The 21683-nt window shown below is 34.9% G+C and overlaps 1 protein-coding gene across 1 annotated transcript in view; it reads left to right on the forward strand.

Annotated features, from left to right (window-relative positions):
• Positions 1-3719: 3719 nt before the first annotated feature.
• The window catches only part of TPO (thyroid peroxidase), a 32302-nt gene continuing 14338 nt past the window's right edge, over positions 3720-21683 (forward strand). Inside the window, 7 exon segments of the mRNA XM_031552679.1 lie at positions 3720-3813; positions 3963-4013; positions 5457-5538; positions 9925-10094; positions 12301-12433; positions 16951-17080; positions 19674-19880. Of these exon segments, the coding sequence (XP_031408539.1) occupies positions 3720-3813; positions 3963-4013; positions 5457-5538; positions 9925-10094; positions 12301-12433; positions 16951-17080; positions 19674-19880 (867 nt within the window).

Consider the following 21683-nt stretch of genomic DNA (forward strand, 5'->3'; position numbering starts at 1 on the left):
TATTCATTCCTATTGAATTACTAGACCTTCTGAATATATATATATATATATATATATATCTTAAAATATTGTTCATCTATTCCACATGCTTCCACATAAATCATAATTTGCTCTTTACTTAAGGGAGAGTTTTCACACAGTGATATGCAAGCTTGCTGTGGGTTCAGACACGAGAGAGTCTTCTCTCTCTTCAGGAGAGAAGACTCTCCTCAAAAGACTAATTTACCTTTGTAGATTCTTCTTGGAGTCCCTAAGTTGCCTAAAGTCAAAGGTATCAGTGAAACTGATAAACTCTCCTTGTAATCTGCTTTTCTTTCACCTTCTTATATTTTTTTGGCTTTGTAATTCTTTGCTGAATTAACTGGAATGAGGTTGATTGTTGCTATTTGTACAATGCTAAGCTGGAACATAGGCAAAACTGTTTCTATTGGAGTTCCTTATAGTAATACTTTTTGCCTCTCCTCTGCAAAAGCATTCATAGAATTTTGATAAGCAGAGATATCAGAGACTAATTTTTCTATTACAACTTAGACACCCACCTTCATACCATGCTAGAGCCTAAGATTGCTACTAAATGCTGAAAAACAGTTTTCTGTTATCAAAAATAGTTTCTGTAGCTGCCCAGATTTGTCTTGGAGGTCTCTCATTCTAACCCAATGCTTGTAAGGATTGATAATGCCTGAGAGAACCTGGGAAGGCAATAGGCTGTTACAGTGCAAATATAGGAGTCTTTCTAAGGTTAGATAAGTATGTTTGTTTCCTGTATCAAACATCAGTTGAAATTGCACAATATTTGAATTATGGAATATTCATTTTGAATAATGTAAGGCTGCAGAAATTTGTATGTGTGAATAATGCCAAGTTCTGTTGCTTAGGGGTGTTTCCTTGAACTGATTTTTTTTATTAACAGCTCAAGGATTTACCTTGTAGGTCTTTAACTTTTAAGAACACAAATAGACACAATACTGTTCTTCATGTACAAATTCAAATCTTGGAGATATAATAAATTTAATGTGTTAGTTAATTTAAAACCTAAGTGCTAGTGTTGTTAGCTGTTAGGATTCACTGCTGCTTTTTTCAATAGTGGTATTTAACATAAGTCTTGTTTTATACTTGTCTTTCATGTTTAGACAGTCGTTGATCTGTGCAGTCAGTGCTGAACACAAAGGTATGACATAGTAATAAAGGCTGAAGACAAGTGAACAATGGGAGATTCGGAATACGAGGGATTCATTCAGCAAGATGTTTATCCAACTAATCTTCACTGACAAGTAGGCAATATATGACTTGGATTCAAAAACTGAAGTTATTCTTAAGCCAATAAATACTCTTTTGGCAGTTTACAGTAACAGGATTCTGAATGAGCTAGAATTAGAATGAGAATATATCTGCACCTATCTCTACTGATCCAATGTAATAAAGACTTCCCATATTTTCTAAGTAAAGCTATGATTGAGACTCAGAGGACAGATAAACATTTACACTATTTAAAAAATCAGGTATTATACAAATTGTATTCATATTTTCAGCAAAAGAAGCAACATAGATGTTGCCATTCATGTTTTTCCTCATAGATCAATTTGCTGCTGGTACCAAAATACAGTCCAAAGCTTACCAATACTGCAAGTATAACAAATGAGCAAAGATTAAGATTCTAATTTATATTTTAAGAAAGATCTTTTTGAACTCTCAAAAAAGCTCCAATTTTTGACTTGAACTGTGGAGAAAAGCAGGCCCATTTTTACATGTTAAGAAAGTCCACAGTTCTCAGAAATGAGACCCATGATACTTTTGAAGTATATGAAAAGAGATAGTTAAAAGTTCTTTGTTCTTTTAGGAGTTTGGAATGTATCTGCTTTTCTCAGTGTTTTGCTGTGCCATGTTAAAAGTCAATCTTCTTTGCATTTTCTTGTGTAAGGAAAAGGCCCTCATCTAAGTAGCAGAAGCCTACTTATCCAGAGAGGGTCTTTCCCTTTACTCTCTTCTTTCTTTTCACCCAAGTTCACTCATTCATGCAGGGCATAGGATTATGATTAAATTACTTAATTTAAATTTGCTATAATAATAGCCTTGTTTTGCTTCCAACCTGTTCCCATGTTCATGAGTTTTCTTCGGTCCCCATACATGGTGTAGAGAAGTTTCAAGATGCTCCCTGCTACTCAGCCTCTACTTATTACCCACAGCAAAGAGGAAAGCACTGATCTTTGGCTCCACCTTGTGATTTCCCTGTAAAGACCAACAAAAATGAAATGGAAATCTCAATTCTGATTCTAGGGCTGAATTTGATCTCTCTGCCTAAATAGGAAATGAAAAACAAACAAACAAAAAACAACAACTTAGGTCAAAATATTGACTTAAAGAAACAAAGGCACTGAAAAAGTATAAATAAAAACAAGCAGCCTTGGAAATATAAAATAAATTGCTCAAGAGAACAATACAAAGTAAATGGCCATTCAAGAAACTTGGTAGGCAACCTGGGGGCTATCAGCAGAGGAAATAAAGATCATTTTGGCAAAGAGTCAATACCAGAAAAGATAAAATAGGACACAGATTTACCTTCTTTTCCAAACTTATTGACAAAATGAACTAATTAAAACTGTACCCAGGAAGTACTTCAGTAAATTTCCTTTGCATCTCCTTTAAAAAGAAATCTAATATCAGAAATAACTACAGAGGTTCGCTTATTAACAGGAAAAAATAAGCAAGTGAAGCTCTAACATCAGTTTCTGTGCTGTGTGAGAATACTGTGGTGGGGAAAAAAAAAAAAAAGATTTTTGAAATCACTTGCACTTTTAAAGCTTGAGTGAGTAGCACTGCATCAAGCTGATAGAGTAGGCTGGGCCCCAGGAAAGTACTTCACTTTAATATTTCAGAAGAGTTACTGCCGTCAATAAAGTACAGAACTGTGGAAGATCATCTGCTCAGCAGACAAAAGGTCAGATTATGAAACTTTTCTTGCCATTTTCCAGAGCAACTTCATCATATTAACTTGTGGAAAATAAGGGGTGCCTTCACATTGACTTCCTTTGGGTAATATTACTACGCCAAATTTTTAGTTGATGTGTTAATTTATGTTTTCTTTATTATCAGAATGTAGCATGTGAAAAACATTGCTTCTTGGATAACTTATGTATGTATTTGCACTGCTGTAAAAGCTACCAGCAAACCAGTGTACTGAAATGGACCATGTAGCACATATTTGGAATGTGAATACAATGTGAAAACAGCTTTGCAAAGCTGTTGTATAGCTTTGATGTTACAGTTATACATGGACAGAACCATAGATGTTTGTTTTTCCTGGTTTGGCCAGTTTCACAATCTTGTGAGTAAACCAAAATTATGATCAAACCATATTAAGACACAGAAGTTCAAAATAAATGGTAAAATATTGCTTAATTTCTGTTATGTATGCTAAGCATTGCTAATACTGTCAGAACATATCATACTGTAAAGAAAAATGTTGTATCTCCTTGTGCTAGAAGTTTCCCAAAGGGCAAAAGAATTAGTAAGAAATGAAAATAGGAAAAAAAAATATATATATACAATTATTTCTAAAAAATGAATATTTAAAATTTCAATAACATACTCAAAAGTTTCGCTACAAATATAATTTAATGGTAAAATTTACCTTGCACAAGAAATTATTTATAATATGGCTTATAATTATCTATCAAATGAAGGTATATATTTTGTAAACAGTTCCCTCTTCTTTTTTCTAGATGAAAGTGTTAATTGTTTTGGGAATTTCAGCAGCTATAGCCTTCACAGCTGTTTTCTTCTCTTTCCTTCAGACAGGTAAAGATGTCCTCTTTGGTAAGTAACAGCATATAATTTTATTTCATCGAGCAATTTAGTTTAATCTTTTCTTTCTTTCTCTTTTTTTCTTTTTTTTTTTAATGTGCAAAATACTCAATCTGACTTCCATGAGGATTATTCCATGAGCACTTTCTTTCCAAATACAGCTTCATCTCTTGACAAGGGAGAACACAGCATATGCAGCATATTTTGGTTATGTCTGTACGTATGTCTAAGAGTGATTTAATTTTCTTAGTGGCATCCATATGTCAGCTGTAATGTTTAGAAACATGATTGTTGGATTTGTCTACCAGAGTGACAATTGCTACCTTTACTCACTCTGGACTACAGTCAGTTGCTGTGCGATGTGCCAGCTGACACGCTGCTGATGTCCCACAAGGCTACACATCTCCATGCATCTGTTCCCATTAGCACCCTCTGGTTAGTGAAGGGACTTTAAAGCATCTCAGATTGCAGAAGCACCTATATTCAAATGATAAAATCCCATATTTTTAAATACCGGAGCTATTTATTTTATATCTGATCAATCTAAATTGGTAAGGTTTGGTAGACTGGTATAAGATTGAATTTTGAAGGGATAATTTTCAAGAGGCTGATTTTACATTACTAAAGATTGTGAAAAAACAAGATTTTTCAATATTTATTTTTCAATATTTGCATTTCCTTAATTGATTTTTATAACTGTTAGATACAGTTTGGAAGGGAAAGATCTTAGGAATGTTTTCATCTGAAGTTATTGTAGAATCACAAATAAAATAAAATGATATAAATAAATACAGTGATATCCATACTATAAAATAATAACCCGTGAACCAATATCCAAGACATTACTTTAGACAGTAAGTAGATTTTGGACCATCTCTGTGAAACAGGATCAGATTGATTTTTCTATAGTGGATTCTCTGTTTGATGCTCCCGTATTAATTGCTGGTAGTTTAAAATAAGGTTATATTTTAAGTTAGTTAACACAAAATGAATATATGAATAAATAGAATGTGAGAGAGTGGAATTCAGGTATAGAAGATGGATCTTCTCTTCTAGATTAGAGACTAAATCAATATCACAAGATGAAAAACACTGTAAGCAAAATATAATTCTCAGAGATAAAACCCTTAAAGATAATTAAAAATCTTGCAATATTAAATTTTAAAAGTCTGTGTTAACTATAAAGATCAGACTCAATTTTTAACTTAGACTTAAAAGTATTTTCAGACGTAACATATTGGAATAACATTAAATGAATCATATGAATGACTCATGCTACCTGTGAGGGGAGCTCAGACTTGTCCTTTCAGTCAAAGAACAGCCTTATGCAACATACACATGAAGCCTACAGAGCATAATCCCCACATAACACCACATTTTCAGATGGACCTGTAAGTATGGTACTACACAATGTATGTAGCTGGATTTATGCTGGAAGAAAATGAAGGAAAGCCTAACACTTCATATGTTATGGAAGAATTGATTTACTACTCTTACCTTCTTTTTCAGAAAGATCAGAAAACACAGCATTAAATAATAAAGATATATTTAATGGGGAATAATTGCATATGACAATATTGCAAACCTGTTTGTTTTTTAAATGTATGTTAATATATATATCTTTTTTTTAATTGTTTTATTTTTCTGTTGAGAAGAAAGTGAAGATAACTGCATTACTGAGGCTATCCAGAAGGCTTCTAATTTGGTGGATTACGCTACACAGTATGCTCTGAAAAGGTAAAAAATAAAAAGTGAATTTATTCAGCAAAAGGCTTTCCTAATAGAAGTTTGATAAAAATGAAACTGTATAGTCACCCCAGATAAATCGCTGGGTCACTGTGCTTTTTAACTTTGCTCAAAACGCTGGATATATAGATATACGGATATATAGGCTATGAAGTATGGCATTACACAAAGTTCCTATCTTTGAAGAGGTCCCTTTAAAAGCCTTTATAATAGTAGCAGTCACATACTGTCTGAGGTTGACATTTAGCACAGTTCCTGCTCCAGTAGGGACACCCAGAGCAGCATGCCACACCACATCCAAGTGGATTTGGGGGGGGTCTCCAAGGAGACCCCACTCTGGGCAGTCTGTGCCAATACTCCATCACCGTGCAGCACAAAAGTGTTCCTAGTGCTCAGACAGAAACTCTCATCTTCCAGTTTGTTTTCATACTGGCACTGGATACCAATCAAAAGAACCTGGCTCCATTCTATTTTCACACTCCTTACTGATACTTGCAGACCACCTTTGAGCCGCCTGTTCTCCAGGCTGAGGAGTCCCAGCTCTCTCAGCCTTTCCTCTTAGGAGGGATGCTCACTAATAACTATAAATATACTGAGAAATATATATTACAGAAAAGGCAAACAAATAATATTTTTTCTCTTCTCCTCCTCTTCTCCCTTCCTTTACCCTCTCCTCCTTTTCTTTCTCTCTCCTTTCTTCCCCTTCCCTTTTCTGTTTCAACAGCAGCACTTGAAAATTAGATCAATAATCCAAAACTTAAATTAAGCATTTGATCTGACAGGAATTTTTTTTAATCTTTGGGTATTTCTTGGGCAGAACATTGCTAGTAAAAGGCAATATGTGAACTGTTTATGTTGTTTGCAGTTTAGATTTAACCCTGCAAGCAGCCAAAGGCTTGCACTGTCAGCAGAGCATCCAAAGATGTGTGTTAGTATCAATACTAAAGCACATGCTTTCCTGTTTTCTGCAATCAGAGGCACGAGTGTCCTGTTCCAGTATTAGAAACCTGTCCATAAGAATATAATATGATCTTGTGTTAATTGGTGTAGAATAGTAGGACTGTTAAAAATGAACATTGCCAGAAGTGAAAACTATTTCTGTTGCATGCTCTTATTTAATTCAGTTCCTTGTGAATTTAATCAGCTCGTTGAGAGACTTCTTGCTGTTTTAATTCAGGCTGGTATACGTGCTCAACACCTGCCTCTTAGACAGAAGTCCTTGGCACTTTGCAAAGTACCGAGAACTGAACTATTATCTAATCTCATTATTATCTTGAGGAAGGAATGTGTTTAACTCCCTAAATTATATAATTCTCCATTCTTATATCATATCAGTCTAAAACTGCTAGGGCTTTTTCCCTTTGCAACAAAGAATGCTATATACTTGAATTCAAGCTTTAGTTAGCACAAAGGCTAAAAACAAGAAACAAGTGCATTTGACTGCATATTTGAAATTCTGGAAGTTATAGAGGTCGCAGCGCTGTGAAAATTCATTTTACTTTGGCTTACAAATAATTGAAGGAAACTACAGTGCAATGCAGATGAGCTCAGTGCTGTCTCTGAGACTGAAAAGGCAGTTCTGAGATGAAAAGGCAGTATATTTTTCAGGTTAGAATGGGAAAACTCCTAATCATTCCACGTTCAGTAGTCCAACCTGAATTTGCTGAATTCCTGATCTAGGGGTCTGAGCTACAAGCTGTCTGAGTCAAAATAACTGTTTTTTTTTCCACAGACCTCAGTTTAACCTTGAACTGTGATTGATCTGGACAAGTAGGTTTTCTCACATCAGCTGTTTAATATAATCACTTGAATTCCTGAATTGTTCGTTTATCATGTTTCAGCAGTTTCAAAGTATATGAACTGTAAAACCTCCAACTTAACATGTTTTGTTGTATTTGATCCCTATCTGTGCCAACTCAAATTGGCTATCCATGAGACTATGTGCATAATGAATTGCAAAATCATCTTCAATGTTTTGAGTCCATTGTTATAATTACAGTTGCAGAAACCCACTTGGCATCATACTTTAGTTGGTGCCACCTTGGTCTTAGAGCAACAGTAGCCATGTACATACATATTTTAAGAATGAACAAAAGATACTCCCTTTATATTCTGCACAGTGCTGCTGTTATGGGAGATCAGACGGCAGCAAATATCTAAGGCATTTGTTCTGGCTTAGAATCTCTAAAAAAAAAAATGCTTTATAAATACATTAATTCAAGACAGAAAGAAATCTCAGAATATCAGACGCTGGATGGCAATGTATAGCTTGTACATTGGAGAATTTATTTTGTGCATATAGATATGCTTTTAATAATATGCTTAATATTTTAATGTTGATCTGCATTAAGACTCAGTATCTGAACATCTGGCAAGTATAAACTGTCTTCTTCCCAGATATCTCTCATCTTCCAAATAATAATATCACAGGTCATTAGCTTCATGGGGCTATTTCTTCATTACAAATTATCAATACAATTTTTTTAAATTAGTGATTAAAAACAGCATCTCCTTCCAGAATCAGAGCTCATCTCTAAGAGCATGAGTATGAGCTAGAAGCATGAATATATTGAATTAGGAAGTGGAAAGAGGCAAGAAAAGAGAAGTTTGACAAAATAATAACCATTGTGATAATCTTACACAATCTGTAAGATTAGAGAGAAAGGTTGAAGAAGATGTATGGGACATACCTTCTCCTTAAGAGAGGTTGGTTTTGTGTTTTTGTTCTAGCTAATTTTTACAGAGGTTGTCATGTAACTCACTGATAGAGAAATGTTTACTTGTTCATGCATTATTTTTTTTTACATGTTGTATGAGCAATATTTTCCTTATGTATGAAATACTAAGCCCTAGTTCTTGCATTTGGTTATGGCATCTTCTTTTCTTCTGACTAACTAGATGTTTCAGGATTTTAATACCACAAACTGTGCCACAAGGGCACACTGCTGACTCATGGTCATCCTGTTGTCCACCAGGACACCCAGGTCCTTCTCCACAGGAGAAGGATCCATCTACTTTCTAGCAGGTCATCTTCCAGACTGTACTGAGGCACGAGGTTATTTGTCTCCAGATGTAGGATGCTGCGCTTGGTTCTTGTTAAGCCCCTTAAGTTTCCCTGCCTTCTCCATGTTCTCCAGTCTGTCCAGGTCCCACTGAATGGCAGCACAGCCTTTTGGTGTGCCAGCCACTCCTTCCAGCTTCATATAATCAGCAAACTTGCTGAGGGTACATTCCATGCCTTCGGAAATAGAAAGACATGGGTCTGCTGGAGTGAGTCCAGAGGAGTGACGTGATAATCATAGAGCTGGAATTATTTCTTTATGTAGTGAAGCTGAGAGAAAGGGGTTTAGTCAGCCTGTAGAAGAGAAGGTTCTGCACAGACCACATGGTGGCCTTACAAGTGCCTAAGAGATATTTACAAGAAAACTGGATAGTGACTTTTTACAGGAGCATATAGTTCCAGGATAAGTGGTAATGGCTTTAAAATGAAAGAAGATAGATTTAAATTAGATATAAAGGAAAAATTCTTCACTCTGAGAGTGATGAGACTGGAGCATGTTGTCAAGAGAAGTTGTGGATGCCCCATCAGTGGAAGTGCTCGAGGCCCATTTAGATGGATTTTGAGCAACTTGGTCTAGTGGAAGGTGTCCCATCCATTGGCAGGGGGTTTGGAACTAGGTAATATATAAAATTCCTTTCAACCCAAACCATTCTGTGGTTCTATGATTCTGTTTTTCTTCTGTTTAAGTTAAAAAGATGTCTAATCAAACATAAACTGCTAAAAGTTAAAGGTAAGATCAGACTGGTTAAGTAACGTATTGCCATGTAACTATATAATTAACTCCTGCTAAACTAAATGCTGAAACTCCATCTACAGCTAGTCACTACAAGCAGGTGTTTGGACCATCTCTGAGAGGAGATACGTTTCTAATTGTCAGATGCAAAGAGCATCTAGACTACTGTGGTTGTTTCCTTGGTGACAGGGCAAGTCATGAATCTATTTGTAATGATTGAGGTGCTCAGTGATATTAAATGTTACATAAAAATGAAGCCTACTCACTTAGAACCCAGCCCCTCATTGAGATATCTATACTGTGATTATTCTGCATGAGTCTTCTCAGCTACTTTGTGCTGCAGGCTTTGTCCAGCATACCAGTTTCTGTTTCATCCTGACAGCTTCATACAAATTTTAATGCTGTTGTGTGTGCTGAACAGAAGGGTCCTTTCCAGAATTTTCATTGCAAAACAAAGTAAAAATGTAGTTTTCATTTTTCTTTCCCAGCACATCCTTTGATCAAGTTATACCTCGAACTTAGAATATACCCAACATAGAAAAGTACACCTATTGATGAGTTTATTGTTTTATTTTTATTATAGAAATAGCCAAGGAAAGGGAATAGAAAGTCCTATCTCACTGCTGGCCTTCTCAAAATTTCCTGAACGAGATAGTCAAGATATTTCCCAAGCAGCGGAGCGAATGGAAATGTCAATTCAAGTGTTGAAACAAAATGTTTGCCAGAAGCACAGGCGTTCTTTGCATCCAACTGGTAAATACATCAGTAAAAATCCCTGTTGATTTCTTGAATATTGTCCTTTAGATTAAAATTGTACTAACTTTTTTTATTTTTTACGTTAGGCAGATATCTTGTCAATATCCTGGGGCCAAGATGCTCTTCCTGTTCTTCTTAAAAGCACCCCATGTAGTCACAGTTTCACATTTTTCTTTACTGAAGAGTTTACTGTGTTTCTACGGTTGAGGAGAGCAGCACTTTGCTATTGGCATTGTGTGAACTCAGAACCATATTGCATATCCGCATTGTTGCAAACTTCTTGTTGATAGTGAAATATTTTTGGGTTTAGTGCTTCTGAGACAAAGAGCTTACAAGCAAAATATTCCTATCACTCTATGACACTGGCAGTTTGAAATATATCACCTCTTGAAATAGATGGTCTTACTGATAGCTCATTTTAAGAAAATATTTTCATATTTCCAAAATTAATAATACATTGCAGTTGCAATCACTTTGTTTATATTTCAACTTTTTTTGTTGTTGTTGGAGAAATAAAATGAGGTAATAAATAAAGTTCAGTGATTGTATAATTATCTAAGGAAAGTTCTTTTTCAAGATGAATTTCAAGACTAATTTCAAGATGAGTCCCTGATGTCAGGAAAGCCAAAAATTCAGATTCTTTTTTTCCTTCAAAATTTAATTCCTTCGCTTAAAGCAAGCTGGAGATTTATAATCTGTATTCTCTATCTTGATATTATACAATGGCAATATTTTTCAAGACATCGAAGCATTAGAGTGTTGTAGACAAACATAAAGATTTACAGCTATCTTTTTTCTTCTTTTTTTTTTCTTTTTCTTGAGGAAACATCTGGCTTACTAAATGAATGGGACTTTTGTAGAACTACAGATATTTCTGTTAGTGTATTGTATATTTGTACATTTACAGACTCTCAGTGATCTTTCTACTGGTACAGTTTCAAAAGAACTAGAATTTTTAAGTCACAGAGTGTACAAAACTCATAAGTTTACAGAACTAAAACAATCTGCACAGAAGTTGGATAGACCCAATGCATTTTATTTGCCATGTCAAAGGGTAGTTTTCTGTGAAAAAAAGAACAAAACATTTTAAAGCAAACATATGAATCAATACCTAAGCAGTACTGATGGTGGGAATTGGATTCTGAGCATGACTTTGAACCTGAACTAACATGTGAATGCATCTGTACTCACACATTTAACATGGGTAGCTAGGGCATAATAGCAAAATTATATTGCTGGTCAAACAACCCATTGTCTCTCTGTTCTCACCACTACCTTGCACAGATTCTAGTTGCTCAGTGAAACATTTTTCAGATGATTTGAGTCTTGAATCTTTTTTCTTTGTTTGTCTGTTTGTTTCTGACTTCCATTTTTTCACTTGATTAATGGACTAAATCAATTTAGATTGAGGTTGGATGAGCAGAAAAGATAAATGATGGGACTGGTTGACCTGAAGCAGTAAGGAGGAAGGGGCAATAGTTACTTGCTGCTTCTACTATTTTGTTTCGTCACATGAGGATTACAGTCGGTTTGAAAGGCAAGAGTTTCAGGAAGGGTGTTGCTCTTCCTTCATTTGCATCCTTAATTCCAAACTGCCCTACGTGTATTTACATACAGGTGTGTGTGGGAGAGGTTGCCAGAACTCACACTGGGAGCCCTGACATGAAAGAAATGCAGCCTGTTTTTCCCTAGCCCTCAAATTCTGGGTAATAATTCTGTTCCTCTCCCACTCTGAATGTAGCTATATAGTCAGCCATCCTCACTTTAAATTTCAGCATCCTTCCAGTCCCAAGATTTTGTTCATTGGTATATACATCTGCATATACATAGACATATGTACAACATATGTATATGTACATATACAACATTTTTTTACACATTTATTTTAACTGTGGACTGGCCAAATGATGTGACCACAATGCATGGAAAGAGAAGAGAATGCAGAGAGGAGAAGATTAAAGAAGGTTCACCTCAGATCTCAGCTATAGATGGATGGCTTCCCTTTCGTTCTCTACTCATGAGATAATAAAAATAGCTCTTCCCCTTCACTTCTTATCTCCTCTAAGTCTCTAAGACTACCTACTGCAGCACATCTAACTAATGCTCTTTCCCAGAAAGAAAAGCAAATGCTGTTATTGCTGCTGACAATATTTTCTCTCATAGAAGCCATATATCAACAGAATATTCGGGTTCTTTCTTACAGATCTTTTATCAGCTGATCTGCTTACTATGATTGCTAACATTTCTGGATGTCTGCGTTATATGTTGCCACCAAAATGTCCAAACAATTGCTTAGCTAATAAGTATCGATTCATCACTGGTGCCTGCAATAACAGGTATGTATGATAAGGATTATGCCCTGAAAATCTTTCCTCTTTCTGTCTTCCTTCCTTCCTTCCTTCCTTCCTTCCTTCCTTCCTTCCTTCCTTCCTTCCTTCCTTCCTTCCTTCCTTCCTTCCTTCCTTCCTTCCTTCCTTCCTTCCTTTCTTTCTTTCTCTTTAAACTGAATAATTTACCTTTATTTTTCCTAGAAAAACTGGATGAATGAGTTTGATCATTGTCTCTCTAAATGATGCACCTCTTAAAGCTCCTAGGGGTAGAGATTCTTTATCTCAAATTTAGTACACTAATTTTTGCAGAGCAGCTCCCTTTGAAAGCTTCTAAGATTATGTAAGGAGCTTTAAACATAGGGTGGACTTATTCAGCAAATGTCATTTTCTACATAAACTAAACAGATTGAATTCTAACCCAACTTCCATCTTTCATTAAATTAGAGCAATATCAAACAGAAAAGAATTACTTCTTCTCAATGAGCAATAAGAAATTCAAATAAATTCTCATTTTTTTTATTCTCTCGCAACTTTAATACTTAGTGAACATACGCATAAAATTTCTAGGTGATATATTTAGTTTTACATTTCTATTTTTACGAATGTGCTGATTGGCTATCTGAATGTTTATTGTTTACCTTTTATCTACTTGTATCCTGATATAAGTCAGGATTGTTTCCTACAAAATTCATCTTAACGTATTGTGTTTTCAAAATACTTCAATACTTCAATACAGTAAGGATATAAAATGGAGAATAAGAGACCTTTTGAGTATAAGGATAAATGGTATTTATATTTACCCTCAGGATACCTAGGCTTAAGGTCACAAATGAAAAGTCAGGCTGCAATCATATGCTACTGCAGAGCTGTAAATGGAAGACCATTAGCATTACACAGATTAAGGCATTCTGCAGTATGGTGACTGAACAGTGGTAACATTCTGCACTTTTATTATTAAATCACTCAGTTTTAATGAGATGAATCAGGATTTCTGCATCACAAGTCATTTGTAAGGAATGTGCATGTTAAGCTCTTTGTCAAAAGGACACAACCCGATATGCATCAATGTTATAAATCTATCTGGATATACGTGAATTCCCCTAGGCACTTGCAAAATTGCTTGGAACCTGAAATAACAGTTGATATAATATTTGCCCTGACAATTCTGTTGGTGCTTGAAAATATTGGCCGAGCAGCCAAATATAAGCACACAGCTGAAACTTCTAATATGCAGGCATTGTTACTAAGGTCTTTCTCTTCATTTCAGGAGAGAATAACAATTGTGGTAAGTTAAAACATTGTTTTCTCTGTGGTAACTTGAGTAATACAAGGATGTGTAAAGAGGTTTCTAAAACTGGCTGGAGTAACTGATCCATGGAATCTGGTTAGTCTTTAGTTGGTGTTTTCTACTTTGTGTAGTTGTATGATTGTAGCAAACCAGTGTTTAAACTATATTTCATATTTGTCTTATTTTAGACAAATTTGTCTGTAGACAACTGTAGAAGATGCAAGGTAACAAAAAACAGACTTTGAAACCATCAGGTTAGAACTTAGTCTAAAATTTTGTATCTTGAAATATCTCAAGCTTTACTGAAGTACATCAGCTGAAAAGGTTTGTTATACTGTAATGTAAACAACAAATTCTGTAATGTAAGCCAACTTAAAACTGCAAACATTAACGAAAAGAACTGGTCCATAATTTTCCCTGTTTTACAGCTGCAATTTCAAGTGGAAAGCATTTAATTATATTAATGATTTTAGTTACCCAGTAGGAATGTACACCTGTGCTTTACGTCAGAAAATCCTGCATTTCTTAGGTAGCATTTAAAAACAAAATTCACATCCATAAAATTAATTGGCGTGTAAGAAAAAAAGAAAAACAAACAAAAACAAAAACCTGGTTAAATATGTTTAAAAGTGAGGTTGGAATCTCTTAACAGATTCTTTGTTTAATCAATTTGCATGTTTGGGACAAATCAGCACAATTACAAAATATTTATTCTGCCAGCACAGAGTTTATTTTTGCATAAAACTCCTAGAACAAAGACATAACAGAACAGCACGAGCATGGCTTTCTTTGGAGAATATTGTCATGACATTAAACATTCCCATCATTATCCCCATTCACTTGTAACACATATCAACAAATTTTACATTTTTGTGTGTCTGAAGGCTTATGTGTGGATAATAAGCAAAATAAATGTATGATAATAATTAAGAGAATTGGAAGATAAGGTACACCAAAGTTGGTTTCCTCTGTTTGTTCATTTTTATCCCAACTAATTGCATTGATCTGTGTTGTGGGTTTTTTTTTTGTGTTTGTTTGTTTGTTTGTTGTTGTTGTTGTTTTTTAATATTTAGGGCAATGAAAGTGATTCAAAGGTAGAGAAATTACAGGTACTAAAAGAAAGGCATCTCATAGTGCAAATTAATATCCTCTAATCTTACCTTTCTGAGATACTGATATTTCTACTGCAAGATTGTGTCATCAGTTGTTCCTGATAGTGAGAGATAGTACAGGATGACAGAGTGGCATTCATGAGGTGTCTCTTTTTCTGGGTTGATGCCGGGAGTTTAGATGACTATATAAAATTTTTTTTATGCTTGCTATTTGAGCATCTAGGAGGAAATTCATCTGTCAGATTTTTGTTTAATTTTTGTGCCTTTAATAGTTTTACCAGGCAAGAACCTGATGGTTAGTTTGAAGCTCTAATACTGTAGGAATTATGGATTTGAATATGGTACATCCAGGGTAAAGAATGTCCAATCCTGACTGAATCCTCTGACTATGAAAAGAAATTGAGATGTTTCCTTTTGAATGGCAGCTTCACTTAAATAAGAGCTAGGTGTCATTCAAATGACATAAATCTGGATAGTAAGAAGTATCTCAAAATTCCAGAGAGACAAAGCAATATCCAGATAGTGTAATTCTACTGTTTCACAAGTGAAGGAAAAGTTCCACTTCCAAGAAACAGAATGAACCATTATCAAATTTGTCTACTCTATAAGTGTATAATGATACCAAATTCTCATTATTTCATCTACCCTAGATAAAACATAACTCATGCAAGATTCCAAGACATCAACATGTTTAATAGAATAATAACAAGGCATCTGAGAAGGGTTTTAATAAAGTAGCATTCCAGTGAGCTGCTACAATATAAAAGCAATCAGGAGAAAAATCACTAGTTAAGCAGCAAAATTAACATTTCATTATTTTTAATTGAGTGAAATAGCACTACACTATGTGAAGTATTTTATGCAATTTCAATGAAGACAAATCAACTGTAACTAATTTGAATGCCTTATTGAAACATACTTCAACCTTCAAATGTGAATTATTGTAGATAATTAAGTGCATTATTCTATCATATTACTTGGCAAATTGAGTCATATCAGTGTGCTAAAGATCAATGAAGGATTAATAAAGTAACTGCTCCATCTTTAGTACCCAATAGAAATATAAACTTGTTGTAACATGCTATATTTCTACTAACTGTCAGAGATCACTGCATGCATTTCTAAAATTTTATTTTTTGTTAATATCTTATATATTTAGCAATAATAAAATATATTGCACAGATCATGTAAAGAAAATCGACAAACATTAAAAAATCACCTAAAATATTCTGCACTTAGGGAAAATAGAAATTTTCATGATAGTAGTAAAATTAACTGGGTCAAGCCCAGGACTCAATGACTGAACTAATAAATGAAAAGACCATGAATAATTTCATGACTATTTAATCAAGGATGACCTTAATGCTATCTACATTCTTTTGCACTTAAACTCTTTTCTGAGCCATTTTACACCCCTACCTTCTTCCAAAAAGGCTGACTGCAGCATGGAAATCTGGTCTGCATTAATCCCAAGGTGTGCGCAGCCAGTTGTTGATTGGAGGAAAGCTGGATGATTTTAACAACTAAATGCATACAAGAGCTTAGGCTTGTTCATAGGCCTTCCCAAAAAAAAAAACAAAAAAAACCAGATGCAACCAGTAGGAGCTCTGCCACTGAATCCAACAGTTTAAGGCATCATTCTCCTTTCATTCTTCTTTCTTCTTAGATCTTGTTAAATGATTGCTTCTGTATGACTAGTACTCATTTTTTCTTTTCAGCTTTCTTCACTTTTATAGTAAGGCTCCATCATATTCTCCTAAATCTTGATTCCCAAGCTATTGCTCTGAACAAGCATCTTTTTAAAAATGTGAAAACCCAGTATTTCTGACTCTATAGGAATGTAATTTCATTATCAGGAAGTCAGAACATGGACAAGTACTTCAAAGATATCAAAAGGTAGCCAACATGAATTAGAAACATGAGTCAGATAGCATCCCTTCTTGTTAAATTGATGTTGGCATATGTGAAGGCCAATCATTGATTCCTTTGCCAAGATCATTATCTGAACATCTTGTTACAAGGAAATATTGTCCTGTGGCTGATTATTATTTTATATTCAGAATTATGCAGAGGTGAGGATTCTTTATGTGCAATTTTTCTTTGTTTTCTTCTTTTTTTCCCAGGGAACATACTAGATGGGGAGCATCCAACACAGCCTTGGCTAGATGGCTCCCACCAACCTATGAAGATGGACTCAGTCAACCTCGAGGATGGGATCCCAGTGTTCGATACAATGGAGTCCAGCTACCCCTGGTTAGAAAGTATACCATGTGAAATATTGGCCATAAACATATCTGCCACAAAAACACTTCCATTTACATCAATAAATCAAATAGCAAAAAAAGTTGGACCATAGGAAGAGCAGGCAGGACACCCTTCAGTTGCAGAGCAACCAGTGGACACAGGGTTGTTATTGCTCAGCCTTGAGGAAAGTAACCAGAGGGTAGACACCTAGACACAGTACCCTCATGCTGAAGAGGACGTTACAGAAAGAGGAAGATACTTTTTCACAGTGACGCACACTGGCAAAGCAAGAGTCAACAGCTACAAGTTGCTCCGTATTTTTCTTGATATAAGAAAAATGCTTTGCTGTGAGAAAAATTAAAAGTCACAATAAACTAACTAGACTAGTTCTGGAGTATCCCTCATTGGAAATCTCTAAGAGTCAAGAGCTTGATGCTCCTGGAGCTCTAAATAGCCTATTTCCTTCTTGCAACACAAAGTTGCACCACTTGGTCTCCAGAATTTTGTTCCTACATAAATTTGCTGATGAATTTATGACTCCTTATTCAGGAAAGGAAGACAAGAATGGCTGTTAACTAAATAAATATAATGCATATACAACATATGTAATCTATATGTATTATATGTGTACAAATACACAATGTTGCCACCTTGAATAACATACCTTAGCTGAAAAATATTACTATCAAACCAGAATTTTATTTTTCAGAAAGTTCAATTTACTAAGTTAAGAAGACTTTGCAGTATTTACAAATCTTTGCAGCCTGTATGCTTAATAAATAGTGGGGAGGAGAGTTTGAATGAAATGTATCTGCGTAGGGGAGTGAAAAAGTCCCATTGCAGTGTACAATGATTTGAGCTAGACTTACTATTCCTAGTTTGTCAGCATTTCCTGAAACTTGACTTTTAATGGGCTCAAAATCTTGTTATTTTAACCACCACATGTTTAATAAGGATGAAAAAGAGAATTTAGTGTTAATGTCATCTGCAACTCATGTTGTTAATTAAATAACATTCTCTCTAAGCTACATAATTTAGTGCTTGGAGAGGAAAATCTGACATTTGCACAAGTAAATTTCCAGGCTTTACAAACTGCCTATTTTTAGATTCATTACAGTACATAGTTGTAAAGTAAAACACATTTAAAAAACCTTACATGGTTTCATAGAATTTGATCATATCTGACAACCAGAAAACTACACTGTTTTAATTGGAAGATATGATAAAATTAGTGCCATAGCTGTTTTTCCACATTTACATTATTCCTTTTTTTTTTTTTTTTTTTTTTTTTTGCTGTTCACTAACTACTCATAATCTTTATAAAGAAACTAGTAAATAAAGTGAATGTAAGCTATAAGTCCAACCTGAGATGTTCAAGGCCAGGTAGGGTCATGCAGCCTGATCTAGTGATTGGCTACTCTGCCCATGGTAGGGAGTGGGAGCTCATGTATCTTTAAGATCTTTTCCAACCTAAGCCATTTTATGATTCTTTGAAGTTTGCAAATTATTGTAAAGTGATAGAATACAACAGAGTTGAGAACTTTAACTCCAATTAGAAAATCTTCCGAACTAGAAGAAAAAAACTTTGAAACTTGTGACCATGAAAGTTATTCAAATACTGATATCAGGACTTGTATTTCTGATGAGTGCCATGTATCTTTACCCTGGACTATTTCAGTATAAAGACTGGTGTTCTTAGCAAGTCCCATGTTGCTGCTTGTCCTCACCAATTCTATTTAACTATATCTGCCTTATACATTTATTATATAACCCTCATATTTATTACAGGCTTTTACTCTACTTTACATGCTGCCCTTTCAACTACCTGACTCCTAATTGATGGAATGTTTTGCAGCATGAGGGAGGAATTTGTGCGTAATATCAATATCTTAATCATATCAAACTGACTGCTGATTTTGCTCCAATGGCTTCAGTTAGCAATCAATGTCGGTTGAGCATATAGCGTTGGTGTTTCCACATGTTCCCTCTAAGAGTATCTGTATCTCTGTGCAGTTTTCACAGAAGTGATTCAGGAAATACTTTGTGGCTTCTCCCGACCTGGAATAATGAAGCAGAGTTTCCAGCTACCATGTATTTGCTACCGTGCCTGTCTTATGGGCTGCATAAGATGCTCTCTTTATGCAGAACAGCCCAGAACCGATGTGTATCCATGCTGATCTGAGGTTGCTCTGCAGAATCCATTTGTCAAAGGAAAAGAAAACAAAAAAATAGAAAGGAAACTTATAGGTAGTATAAAAAAAAAACACAAGGTTTGCAAAATTATCTGAGGAGGAACAGATCAAAGATACACAGCTCATTTGGCAAATACATAGGAAAACTTAACATCTTAATCTCCACTGGGCACCGGTGTTTCAGCTCCTGAACAGAACTAACACTGTCTGGAGATTTTGGTTTTGTTTTCTTTTCTTTTTTTCCTTTTCTTCAAGCAAGCCATTAAAAGTACTCTGCAATATGAAGTATTCCAAGGAGGGGTTGTGGGAGGAGATACCTTTTATTACTGTTCATCCTGATTTTACTGTTTTATCAGATTGTGAGAAGTAAGTACTACTTGACACTCAAGGTAAATTAGTTCTTTTCTCAGGTTCGAGAGGTGACAAGGAAGATAATTCACGCATCTAATGAGGCTATCACTGAAGACAACCTATATTCTGACATCATTATGGTGTGGGGACAGTATATAGACCATGACATTTCATTCACACCTCAGAGCATAAGTAGAACCAGCTTTTTAACAGGAAAGGAGTGTCAGATGACATGTGAAAGACAAAATCCATGCTTTCCGATAAAGGTAAGACTTTAAATGAATTTCTTTAAGACAAACTCCAGGCCCTAGACAAGTGAATAATGTAAAATACATTAGAGATATACATATGCTAAAATAATTGCAAGGAAAATTGATAGATCATCAACAGTACAGCAGATGGTGATAGAAGTATTGATATCTAGTGTAATTATAACATGAAACAGGTACGGATTTAAATTGCTTTACAGAGATAACAAATTACAGCTACAGTACTTAGCACAAATATATTTTTCTACTTCTCAAGTTTATGTGTCAGAGAAACCTTATGTCTCCCCCTGTGTTATTGTTTTCATGTGTCAATGTTCTGAATAGAGAAACAGATAAGAAATAATTCTGTTTTTAAATTGCCAGCCAGCTAAAGTGAAAGGAATTTACCTTCACTCAGTGCAAGCATAGATATTTCCAGCAGCTAATGCAAACTTGCAGAAAGATGTTTCAATGTACTTATAAAATAGTCTGGAAGGGGTTGCTGAAAGTTACATACATCACATCTTTGCTTTGTATAGATGGAAAATTTGAATTCAAAGCTTGTTAGTGAATTAAAAAGAATGTAAATTGATATAAATATAGAATTCTATTTCGTCAATTGATTTGAAAGTATAAGCATTCTTTCACTAAAAAAAAAAAAGGCGATTGGCAAAGTCAAAATGCATTTTTTGTTTCTCAAAACACACGCCATTGCTTTATTCGGCAGGAGGGTTATGTTTGTCATAACCCTTAAACTGATGCATGAATTTGTGTTCAGAGCAATGTAAATTACTTTTCTTTGGGCTGGATCTTAATTACTGATCAGCTTCTTTATGCACTGAAGTTTGCATAGCGTGCAAATTCCATCAGAGTAGAAAACTCTTTTCCCATAACAAAATGTAACTGATGAGTGTACCAGAGTCTGCTTTTGATTTAAGTGCCTCATTCCACTTCAATTAAACACAAAGAAAAATATTCTTCTGACTGTTAAGAGAGCTGAATTAGGCCCTGTGTTGAAAGGTGGCTCATCTTCCAGTCAGTGAGTTAATCCCTAAGGAGTGTTAAGTGAAATTAATGACTACCTGCATTTTTACCACAGTCAGGTAAATTTATTCTCTCTTAGAGATTTGGACTATTGAAAGTCAGCAGTCATAGCTTGAGAGTGTTCAAAAAGAACACAGACGTCTTAGGGAGTCAAATTCTCAAATCATATCTTAAGTATTTAAAATATGAGTGACTGGTTAACCTGATTTAGCCACAATGACAAAAATGTACGAATTTCTATCTGGCTCAAATTTACATCTTTCGGCTAGTACATGATTTCCTGTCTTTATGCTCTTAATTAATAATCACAGAAATATTCCCGTTCCTTTATTAGGACACACTGGGGCAGAAAGCCCATCCCTGATGAGCAGCACTTCACATGACCTGATGAAGGAGGTAGAGAGTGAAGCCACCTTATGACAGAATATGATTACATATTGTATCCCATTTTTAAAATATGGTTTCCTTACTATACCATAGATATAAAACTGCAGAAATCTTTGAAAGACTATGATTCTTGTTTTTCTACATGGCATATGTATAACCAATACTGATCTTTAACTTCAAAAAGCCCTCATTCTCATGTGAAAGTAAAAGCCCTCATACTCATAAAAAGTAATTAGTAATTAGACTTTTAAATTGAGAACAGGCTCATACTGTTCTTCATAGTTTGAATCAAACATGAATCACAGGAACCACGGGCATCTAGTCACTGATCTCTGACTAGTTTAAGCTGCCTAGAAATCCCACCAGCTCAAAAAGGAAGGCAGTTTAAGG

This window comes from Meleagris gallopavo, chromosome 2 (genome assembly GCF_000146605.3).
Source record: "Meleagris gallopavo isolate NT-WF06-2002-E0010 breed Aviagen turkey brand Nicholas breeding stock chromosome 2, Turkey_5.1, whole genome shotgun sequence".
NCBI lineage: Eukaryota > Metazoa > Chordata > Aves > Galliformes > Phasianidae > Meleagris > Meleagris gallopavo.